The sequence below is a fragment of the Felis catus genome, chromosome D3 (assembly GCF_018350175.1).
Source record: "Felis catus isolate Fca126 chromosome D3, F.catus_Fca126_mat1.0, whole genome shotgun sequence".
Classification (NCBI taxonomy): domain Eukaryota; kingdom Metazoa; phylum Chordata; class Mammalia; order Carnivora; family Felidae; genus Felis; species Felis catus.
In genome coordinates this window covers 62,642,685-62,654,826 of record NC_058379.1, presented here as the reverse complement: position 1 = coordinate 62,654,826, position 12,142 = coordinate 62,642,685, and the positions used below count along the sequence as shown (strand labels likewise).

Below are 12,142 nucleotides of genomic sequence, written 5' to 3'. Positions count from 1 at the left end.
CAGGGTACACAGGCAAAATTCCGTATCAAAAATCACTAAGTGACTTCCCATTTCTTATTGAATTAAGAGTAATTCTTCATATAGGCATTTACAGTTAGAAGGACACAGGTTCTGATCTCACATCCTGAACAGCTAGCTACATACATCCCACATTCCAGTTAAAGTGAAATACTTGCTATTTTCTTATTACTTTTCACTCCCCTTGCCTTTGCTCATTTTGGTCTCTCCACTTAAAATGTAAACTCATGTCCAACTGTGAACATTTACTCTTCCTTTAATGAGTATCTCTAATGCCACTTCCTCCTCAAACTCTAATGGGGAACCTCTCCTTTTGAACCACACAACAATAAGAAATACAGTTTTTAAAAAATTCCTAAAGGGACACCTGGGTGGCTCAGTTGTTAAGCATCCGACTTCAGTTCAGGTCATCATCTCATGGTTTATGAGTTCAAGCCCCACACTGGGCTCTGTGCTGACAGCTCAGAGCCTGGAGCCTGCTTTGGATTCCGTGTCTCCCTCTCTCTGCCCCTCCCTACTCACGTTCTCAGTTTCTCTCTCTCAAAAATAAACATTAAAGAAAAAAAAATTATAAAAATAAAAATAAAAAATTCCTACATAGAATATTAGCAAATTAAATTCAGAAAGGTATTCAAAGATTAAGATCTCTAAAACCTAAAAAAAACTACCATATTTTGCAATTTAAAGTGTACACAATGTTTCTATCATTATCCTCTACCTAATAACAAAAATTCTAAAATGGTCTGGAAATAGTTCAGTACCTGCATGAATACAGCTATCTCCAGAGACAATCAAATACTAAGCTAGAAGCTTGTGAGGGAATTGAAATAAGACAATCAAAAATTAGGACTGATAATTTTTCTATTTAAATTCTGAACCCACACGAAGGTACTGTCTTGACTGTAGCCCAGAGGCCTTTAGCTAAACGCTATGACTCATATCAAACATTGAGAATTAATGATTTAAGTTAAATTTCCAATTAATTTCACAATAAATATTTCAACATTTCTACATTTCAAATAAATATGTAATAAATTTTACTTGTGATACAGTAAAGACAGTGAGGAAGAAGATAATATGCTGAATCACAATGCTTAGGATTGCTTTTTGACAGGAGAGTAAAAAACACTGTTCCAATAAAATTATACAACAGCTGAGATTTGCCTCCAAATAATCCAGTGAAGGGTAGGAAAAGGGGAAGAGAAAATAAGTGGTGTTACAGATGAAACAAGACTAGCTGTGAGCTGGCAACTGAAGATGGGTAAATTATATGTGAGCATTCACTAGACTATTTACTTTAGTGCTCATATTTTACTATAATTAAAGACATACATCGACCTTAGTGCTATGTTTTGCCACTACAAATTCAAAATGACTTTTTTTAAAAAAAGATCTTCAGTATTAGTTATTCTATGGAAATAACATTGTTATATACATCGAGGCTTAAGAAAAGTTATCCTGTATCCCATAAGCCCTGCAGGCTAGCATAAATTATTAGGTTATGTTTGGAAAAGGCATTCATTCACCATATAAAAATTAGTACGTTAAAAACTTGCTGGATTACTCTATCTTATTAGGAATAACTCCAATTCAAAATCCAGCAATGCTTTGTGTCCACAGAGTGTTCCTCCTTCCCTGGTGGTTTTATATGTATATAAATAGCCAGCATAAAGTTTGCAGGCTTGGCTTTCCAGAGGATTCAAACCACCTTCAGAAAATCTACATATACATGTAATTGTCAGCAGCTGAAAGTTTAAAGGAGAAGTTTGAAGGAGAATAAGATGACCATGCATCTCTATGCTTTAAAGGCCCCAAGGGCTTCTCAAGGCTGCAATTAAATGTGGCTTGTTGTATACTGACTGATAGAGGGGATCTGAATTATTCCCTAGCTGGTACCGCATTAAACCATTTTTCATTAGAATTCCTTTTTCCAGACAGAGCAATACAAGCTCTGCTGCCAGGTAAATGTCCTGGGAGAGATTGTCCTATCATGTAACAGATCAGGAAGTAAATTTTCATTTCACAGAAGAGTCCTTGGAGGAATATTTTAATTTTACTTCTGAAAACACACCTAGTATATCCTCTTCCCTTCTAAAAATCTCTTTCTCTCTCTCCGGTCTACCTATCTCTCTCTCTCCCCCTCTCTCTACCACACACACACACACACACACACACACACACACACACACACACACACACACACACACACTGGACTGCGTGGGGAGGAGTAAATGAGTCTATAATCAGGCTCTAGTTTAAAATGTACCCAAAGAAGAGTAATGAGTAACAATGTACCTCATCATCTGCCTGTCGCAACCGGGCAACAGCATAACGCCTCACAGTTGGATTGGTGTAATGGGAGGATAAAAGCTCCAAGGAGTCCTCTACATCCATTGGCTTCCATTTTCCTAGAAGTTCCAATGCCTGTTTAGCCTCCTGAGGTAAATCCCAATTAACACATTTCAAGAATTTTGTTAAAGCCTAAAATCAGAAAAGATTTTAACATTAGAAACAACAGCCTATTACCTGGGAAAAGGAAAGGTCAAGAGTGAGTAGGCAGAGTTTCCCACTTGGTCCTGATGACAAAGTCACAGAATTGATGACAGACTCCATGTGTAACCACTAAACATAGTTACACATATGTTCCTAGAAAAATACTGCAGGACAGAAAGAAAAAAAAAAAAAAAGCATGTTCCCTGTAACTTTACATTTTTCAGCTTAGTTTTTTCTTTGTTTTTTTCAGGTTTTATTTATTTTTAACAGAGAGAGAGACAGAGCGTGAGTAGGGGAGGGGCAGAGAGAGAGGGAGACACAGAATCCGAAGCAGGCTCCAGGCTCTGAGTTGTCAGCACACAGCCACACACGGGGCTCGAACCCACAAGCCGTGATGAGATCATGACCTGAGCCAAAGTCAGACACTTAACGGACTGAGCCACCCAGTCTGAACCCACATGAAGGTACTGGCTTGTACCTTGTACCTTGTACCAGGCGACCCTACATTTTTCAAGTTAAACCACTATACAGAGCACTACAAATTTTTAAGTTTTCTTTGACTTTTCCTCATTTTCCTTTTTTATTTTAAAATAGCGCAGGCCTTGGGGTGCCTCCTTCAGTGAAGTATTCAAATTCGGCTCAGGTCATTATCTCATGGTTCCTGAGTTCAAGATCCGGATTAGGACTCTGCTGACAGCACGGAGCCTGGAGCCTGTTTCAGATTCTGTGTCTCCCTCTCTCTCTGCCCCTCCCCCTGCCCTCTCTCTCTCTCTCTCAAAAGTAAATAAACATTAAAAAATATTTTTTTAATAACAAAATAGTGCAGGCCTCAAGACATGGAAATAAAGAGGCGTACATATTCTCATGAGATGTTTTACAAACAACCTTCATTTTACAACATCAACATGGGACATAAAATATTGCAGCCAATAAATAAAAAGAGTTCAAAGTCAAGCAAAGGTACAATCTCTACCACGAACCTCACTCTCAAACCTCCCCAGGATCACTGGGTTTCCTAGATACTCACACATGAGGGCTCAAACTAAATTAAATATGTACATCTCTTACACAGAGAAGTAACTATTTTAAAAGACAAACAAAAACTCCACACAAACAAGCATAGAGAAAAACACAGAAGCAGCAACAAATATTCTATGATTCAGCTACCTGTTTGTAGTATCTTTCTGGAACCTCACTTCTTTAGACAAGCAGCATAACTAAAGTTTTTACAAGATTGTCCAGGTAAATAAATGACCTTCAAGCATATCATTCATGGTTGCATACATAATAAGTGCTCTTTTAACAAGGTTGTATATTTGTTCTCCATAAAAAACTATCTCTATTGTCACATCTCCCTACTGGGAACAGTTTCCTGGCTGATCCCATTTTCTTCTTTCTCTTTGTCTATGAATTCATCTCTTGAACAAAGATAACTTTAAAATTTAAAATTCCTGGGGCACCTGGGTGGCTCAGTCGGTTAAGCGTCCAACTTTGGCTCAGGTCATGAATTTGCAGTCTGTGAGTTCGAGCCCCGTGTCGGGCTCTGTGCTGACAGCTCGGAGCCTGAAGCCTGCTTCGGTTCTGTGTGTCCCTCTCTCTCTCTCTCTCTCTCTGTCTCGGAGCCTGAAGCCTGCTTCGGTTCTGTGTGTCCCTCTCTCTCTCTCTCTCTCTCTCTCTCTCTCTCTCTCTCTCTGCCCTTCTCCTGCTCATGCTCTATTTCTCTTTGTCTCTCAAAAATAAACGTTAAAAAAAAAATTTTTTTTTTTAATTTAAAATTCCTGTTCTGCCCAACTAAAATCTTTTCATTAGTAATCTAATCCAGTTCTGAAGAAAATGCCCTTTTGGACAACAAAACACAGTTATTGGTTAGTATGACATAAAATGAACCCTAATGGGGCGCCTGGGGGGCGCAGTCGGTTAAGCGTCCGACTTCAGCCAGGTCACGATCTCGCGGTCCGTGAGTTCGAGCCCCGCGTCGGGCTCTGGGCTGATGGCTCAGAGCCTGGAGCCTGTTTCCGATTCTGTGTCTCCCTCTCTCTCTGCCCCTCGCCCGTTCATGCTCTGTCTCTCTCTGTCCCAAAAATAAATAAACGTTGAAAAAAAAATTAAAAAAAAAAAAAAATGAACCCTAATGCCCATGACCTAACTTATTCTTGATTTAAGTAAATTAAGCAAAAAGGCCCGATGGAGATTATCTAGTCCAGTGCTCAAACTGTATATAATCTCAATGAAGTCAGTGGCTTGCCTGTCACCTCAAAATGGTGAAGAAGCTACACCCAAAACTGGGATCCACTAACTCTGAGCCCATGCATCTTTCACCAGATGGTTCCTCCCTACCATTAAGGCACTGCCATCTCCTGACTGGCTAAATCCATGCCCCGTAGAGCCATTATTCCATCAACACTGATCTCCTAAATCCATTACCAATTCCTGTCCATTATTTCCCAAGCAATATTTCCTGCATTTTTACCCTCAGCTTGATTCTCACTACGTCACACATTTAGAGTTTAGCATAGCCTTCTAGCTAAGAGCCTTAATACCAGTTTCTCTTCTAATCATTTCACAGGAATTCTCAGAAGCTCAAGTTGGAAGTAATGTTAGCATGAACCACCAATTGTCAACAGAAATGTATTTCTAATATCCCTGACAAAAAGAGACTTAATATTTAAGTAATTCCAGTGGCTAATTTCTAAAGTACCTACTTTGAAGCCATTTTTGTTGTTTTTTAACTATAATGAACCAAAAGACAGAAGTGTTTTCATGTAACTTGCTCCCAATGTCCGTTTCATTGCGGAGAATGAGAGTAAATTTAACTCCCCCCCCATACATGGACAACTTTTCCAATAGAAATGATGACTACCATATTGTTATAGTGTGGTTTCCCATTAGATAATAGGATCACTCTAATTTACAAAACAAAACAAAAAACAAACATAACAACAAAACCTTGGCTTCTTTCTCAAAACACTTCAATGATACTTCTCATCACAATCCTCTCTCATTAAGCTAACTCCCATTCTCTTTCTATGCTTCAACCAACTTAACCTAATTAATACATCACTCTCTAATTCCTGTCTACAAGCTTTCCCTATGCTCTTCACCCAAACAGTAGTGTCATCTTCAAGGCCAGCTTGTCAGACTCAACTTTTCCAGTAAGTTCTCAGCAACTTTGAGCTCTTCCTTTAGTACTTACCTCAATTTTATCCCTTTCATTCAAATGATGCTCTTCTTAACTGCCAAACACTTTTGTGGGCACTCTTATCTCTACAACTGGAGTGTGTTCCGAAAGGGCAGCTATCCATTTCTTCAGTACCGACAGCATGCCATTTAGCACAGTGCTCCCTCTCCATGTAAGAACACAGACCACCCTTCTAACTTATTCCATGCATTTTATTTTTCACTTCTAGAATGCATTTCTATGTTGAATGTTGAAGCAAAGCAATACTTCTTAAATAACTACAGCAAAACCTTTTCCATTTCACAGCACATCAGCAGTCTTAATAGAAATGTGCAGATATGTACTTACAAGCAAATCTTGCAGCATGCTGATGTACTCAGCTCAATAACTGAAACAATCTAACCCCCAGATTCTCAGATTTACAGATTTACTAGTAAGATTTATAGCATGCTGCTGCCAAGGAACTTAAGACACTGTACAAAGAATTATACAACTTTCTAATGCTGAATGTTACAAATGTAAGCAAAGAGGTAGTAGAATGAAGAAGGAAAACAAGGAGAAGGGAAATGAGAAAGATAGAAAATTTAAGAATCTGAAGCAATAATAATACTTAATTCCTGGCCCTTTAAAGATGCTGTACTGATGTATGTAAATTTAAGGATTCAAAAGCAATTTTATCTTTAGAGTTTCCACTGATAAATGAGAAGTACAGGCTTTTGAGCCAGAGTGTTTGAGGTCAAATCCTAATTCCCAGCTCCATGACTTTTTGGCTGAGTCACCTCTAGCACATTATTTAACTTTTAAGTGACTTGTCCTATAAAGTTGCAGTAATGATTAAATAAGTTACTGAACGCAAATGTTTAGAACAGTACTTTGGAAATAATATATATTTGATGTTAATTATTTTATCATCTGATATTATTGTTATTCTACTTCTGATGTTGGGTGCAATGTCAAATGACAACATTACCACTTTTATTGCCATGTTTTAAATAGCAGTATTTCCAATTTTTTTTTTTAATGTTTATTTTTGAAAGAGAGATAGAGAGCAAGCAAGGGAGGGAGGGCAGACAGAGAGAGGGAGACACAGAATCGGAAGCAGGCTCCAGGCTCTGAGCTGTCAGCGCAAAGCCTGATGCGGGGCTCAAACTCACAGACCATGAGATCATGACCTAAGCCAGACACTTAACTGACTGAGCCACCCAAGCACCCCTAAATAGCAGTATTTAATTAACCTCCCTTCTGATCTTAGAACCTCTTCACTATTATCTCCTATTCTTAGAATCACATTCACAATCACTTCAGAGCTGAAAAAAACTATGTTCATCATATATATCTCTATTTCTAACTCCTACCAACTAAGTTATGGGAAATTTCTAATTTGTTGCTAAAGGGAAATCTATTCCTCTACTCAGGACACTTCTGACAACAAATGTGTCGTTTTCCACACCAAACAATTGCTTAATTCTCTGAGAACACCAACAAGATGTCCCAAAATCTAGTTCAATTCTGAAACTACCTGGAGTTACTGAAGATTCCACAGGTTAAAGGGTCAGTCTCACAAAACTGCTTCCTGTTTTAGAGCCAATTACAAATTTTGGATCCCCAGGTTGCCCACACTTGTGTGTGACTTGGCTACAAATCAGAAGTTACCAATGACACCTTCCTCAGGCTCAGTAATTTGCTATAATAGCTCACAAAACTCAGAAATACTTTACTTATTACTACTGGTTTATTACAAAGGATACAAAATGAATAACCAGATGAAAAGGTACATTGAACAGGTCTGGAAGGGTCCCAAGCAGAGGTGGTTCTGTCCCTATAGAGGTTTGGATGTGCCACTCTCCTGTCACATGAATGCATTCACCAACCCAGAAGCTCTACAGACCTTGTCGTTATAGGTTTTCATGAAGGTTCCATTACATAGGTTTGATTTATTCTGGCCAGTGTTGATTAATGCAATGCCTAGTCCCTCTCCCAGAAGTCATGGGGTGGGGTTGAAAATTCCAACCCTCTAATCATATTCATCTGGTTGGTTCCTCTAGCAACCAGCTCCATCTTGCAAGAATCACCTCATTAGCATAAACTCAGGTATGGCTGAAAGGGGCTTATTATGAATAACAAAAAGACACCACCCCCATCCCTACCACTCAGGAAATCCCCAGGGCTTTAGAAACTGTGCCAGAAACAAAAACCAAGTATATATTTCTTATTAGATCACAGTATCACAGTTGTGCTTCTAATTTCAAAACTGAAAATATCTGCTCACCCTGCTCCTTCCATTTGCCCTATTTCATTATTTCAGGCACTCAAGCCTAACTCCTGGGAGTTGTCACCAAGTCATCTTACACATTCTCCTCTCCTTCCCCTGCCCTCCAAGATCACTCTCAAAATCATACATGAGTCTCCTAATTAGGTCTCTTCTTTCATTCTCAGATCTGCTCCAACCCACCCTGATTCAACTTCCTTAAAACATCACTTCTTAAGACATACTCTGTTGCTTTAGTAGTTTCCTATCACCAGTGAAATCCAACTCCCAACCTAGAATCCAAGGCTCAAACTGACTCCAACTTGTTTATTTCATAACCATTCACACAAATTTTTCTGTCTCTGAACTTAACATGCTGCCTTACTCATGCTTTTCTTCTCCATGAAAAATGATCATCACATAAAAAATATCATCGAAGCTTATTCAAACTTTAAGACCAATCTTTTGCTCTGTGAAATTTCCTTCATATCATAGCACACTGATCTTGCTATACTCTACATATCTATTAATTACCTAAATGTTTATTAGGAGGATAACCTTTAATCAATTTACATGCTTATGTTTCCCCATTTTGATTCTGTATAAATATCCTTTCCCTAAAAACAGTTTTAATTTATATGAAGACAGAGAAATGGTATCTTGAAGCCTTGAGTCTAAATATTACTAGGCCAAAGTGGTAACTTTGCTTGCTGAAGTGAATTCATTTCTGCCCCTCATCGACTTCTTGACAGCACAAATATGATTATTGTCCTGATGTTACGGTCCCAACAGCTACTTCAGGAAAAGCCTCATATGAACATTCAGTGCATCACTATTACCTCCACTGTGTGACAGTTCCTATGCTTTTTTTCCCCCAAAGATAACAGAAAGGCATTAAGAAAGTTATTTTCAATTAACATTTTTATAAGAAGCCATTTACCGGTTTTGAAAAGTTACAGTATTCACATTTTGGATTTCATTAATAATAAGCCACTTTCCATACTATGTAGAAATAGTTCTACATAGTATGGACCACAAATTTTTAAAATCTTCCTGAATTTCACTGGTTTTGCTAGATAAAGTGATTACTGTGAACTTCGTAGGTGCAACAACACATCCAGAGTAGAAGGTTTTCATCCAAAATACTTAAGACAGGTCATTTAGAAAAAAATAGGTGGAAAGACCAAATTTAATTAAAAAGTAAATAAGAAATGTAAGTTTGTAAGAACTAATTTCCATCAATTTTTGACCACTGTTTTCTCTCCACCAAATCTTTTCAGCTTCAGGGCCCAAAGCCAAATAACCTAAATCAGTTTCAGAGAAACTGACACGGAAAGAACTTCTTTGTGTAAGTAAATTAAGGGACAGGAGTACAAGAGTATTTGTTTTCTACAAAACCCATTTTAAATTATTACAAAGACACAAATGTGGCTGTGTGAATAATTCCTCTGGTCACTTGAAAGCCAATATATATATCTGGTCTACTGAAAAGTGCTTCCCAAACATTAAGAAATATTGTTTGTTCTACTCTAGTGATCATAAGAATCCTATAATGTGTCCTGAGAACTGAAGTTTCATCACCCACATTTCAAAAACTTGAAATCAACTAGTTAAATGAAACTTGTCACATACTTTATATCACTTGAGCATTTTATTTCTTTTGCACATATCTGGAAGTAATTGAATTTCGGTGGGAAGTGACTACTTGTTTAAACAAACAATTTTTCTTGCAAGTGTTTCTATCTAAGGCAGTTCTGCTCTGTAAATCTTTTCTATGCTTCTTGAACCCATACATTCTAACAGGTTTAATTCAATATCTTGCTGTGTGTTTTAGCAAACACTCTTCTACATTCAAGATGCAATTTCTGTGACCAAGGTTTTTCTTCATTTAACAGAGTATCATGTACTAACTCAATCTTTTTATGAAACCCAGAATCACAACCTAAGTTTTTATTGATGAATATTTCCTTTTTTGCAGTCATGAAGAGAATAACACTCAAAGCTATAGAAAATTTAAAATTCTTCTTTCACTCTTGTTAAGGATGTAAAGGAGAGTTAATATAATTCATCTACAAAGAATTTCCCAAGGCATCAATAAAAGATAAAGAAGTAAAGCTGGAAAGTTTAAGATGAGCTGCAATTGAATTTTTACCTTTACTTTAGAAATGAAAAGAAATAAAATTGTTTCAGAAAAACAAGTTAAAGTAGCTAAAGACTGTCTCATGAGATTGTAAAACATATTCATTCATTCTCATATAATTATGTAATAGCTTTCTGACAGATATTAATTTTCCTGATGCTGCTATGTTTTGTGCCCAACACATTTCATAATTCCTGCTGAGGCATGTACGTGATGTTGCAAATATTTTCTCTAAAATCCACTAAGTTCTCTTCTAATTCACAGATGTGAGCACATCAAGATGGTATAAGAGCTTTGTGCTTCTTGCACAGGTTCCTTAATGTCTTTAAGACTCAAGCTTCCTCATATATAGAACACTCATGATCACACCAACATTCTGGGGTTGTTGTGGGATTTAAAAGATCCCTGGCATACTGTGGCTGATTAACAGATACTGGTTATTATTCTTAGATCTTAAGAGTTAGCCCTTGAACCTATGTTCTAAGAATTTACAGACTATTTTAAGAACTAAAAGAGACTTAAAGTTCACATTTAATCAACTCATATTAAATATGAGAAACTAAAATTCAGACAGGTGGAAGTGATTTGCCAGTACTCAAAAAGCTTCTTAGTGGCAACAGTAAGACTCAGAACCAAGTCCCTAGACTGTAATCTAGTGCTGACTACTTTATCCTAATTCTCTCCAGAAACTTAGTAACTCCATGGTTTCATTAAGAAAAGCAAATGTCTAGTTCTGACCTTGCCTCTATTCCGCATGCCAAGATGGATCCCACTCTATGACTCAACTTATACATTTCAAATTACATTTCTCATACTCCCTCTCCAGCCACATCTCCTCCAAAGTTCTATATTCCTTTTAATAACATAAATAGTTTGGTAGTCATCCAAGTTCAAAGAGGTGAGAACCATGAAGATAGAAGTGAAACATTTACTCTGCATCTACTATGTGCCAGGTACTTGGCCAGGTTATTCACCAGTATTACCTCACCTATCAAGGATTGTCATCACCAGAAAAATGAGGAAACCAAGCTTCCAAGGCAATTCTCCTCACCTTACCTAGTAAGAATAAGTAGTGGTACCAAAAGTGAACCCAAGTCTCTCTGATTTAACCATTCAAACTACGCACCTATAAATAATCTATGCATCAACAAACTGGTACATGTATCTTTGTGTATATACCCTTTGTAATATTTAAAAAATGAAGTATCATGTATATTGCTCTATAGCATGTTTTTATTTTGACAATAACATTTTATTTCCATGGCAGTTTTACCTCTCCTGTTCATTTGTAACAAATTTTGCAAATAAATCTGATATACGAAAATATTCAAGATACTCACTTTTTCTTGATTAGTGAGATAATATCTAAACTTCCAAACAAGATCTTGTTCTTCATATGTAAGTTGCTTGGTTGGTGGATAACTCACAATAATCTACAACAAAGAAAAAAAGAACTACGTTGGTTAAATATATTCTTCCTATGTATTTCCATTTCATTTAAAATTTTTCATTTATTTAAATATTTCTATAATAGAATATTACAGAAGTAGAGAAATGTACATGAAGCAGAATAAGGCTTAAATTTGCTGTACTTCTCAGTCCAAAAAAGGATATTATTAGAGTGCAGGGACAGAAAAAAATGATGTAATAAGTCACACTCCATATAGAAATCTGTAACTACAGAGCTCATTTAATTCAACCAAAAATAAACCATATCAAAACAACAAAATCCCCCTTTCTTTCCAAAAGGAAAAAGGAAATAAATAATGAACACTTTCCCTGTCAAGTCAAAGCACACAACAATGCATATCTGCACACCAAGGCTTTCCCTTGGGAAATGTACCTTGGGGCCAGTTTCTATATTCCCAGGCAATGTACCTTGGGGCCAGTTTCTATATGGTGGCCAGACCACTATATCAAGAAAGTATATACTATTTGTCTCTCTGTCTCCAGGATTAATATATTTTCTTAAAGCCCCAAAATTGATTTCAAAAAACATACAGAAAATGCAAAATTGTTGAAATTATGCAGATTTCATTACCCTGGAAAACACATACACCTGAAT

The 12,142-nt window shown here is 37.0% G+C and overlaps 1 protein-coding gene across 1 annotated transcript in view; it reads right to left on the bottom strand.

The window, feature by feature from the left end:
- The window catches only part of PIK3C3 (phosphatidylinositol 3-kinase catalytic subunit type 3), a 142,534-nt gene that overhangs the window by 80,966 nt on the left and 49,426 nt on the right, over nt 1–12,142 (bottom strand). The window contains exons 9-10 of the mRNA XM_003995149.6: nt 11,418–11,510; nt 2,314–2,499 (exon numbers count right to left, since the gene is read on the bottom strand). Coding sequence (XP_003995198.1) covers nt 2,314–2,499; nt 11,418–11,510 — 279 coding nt within the window. The remainder of the gene's footprint in view (nt 1–2,313; nt 2,500–11,417; nt 11,511–12,142) is intronic.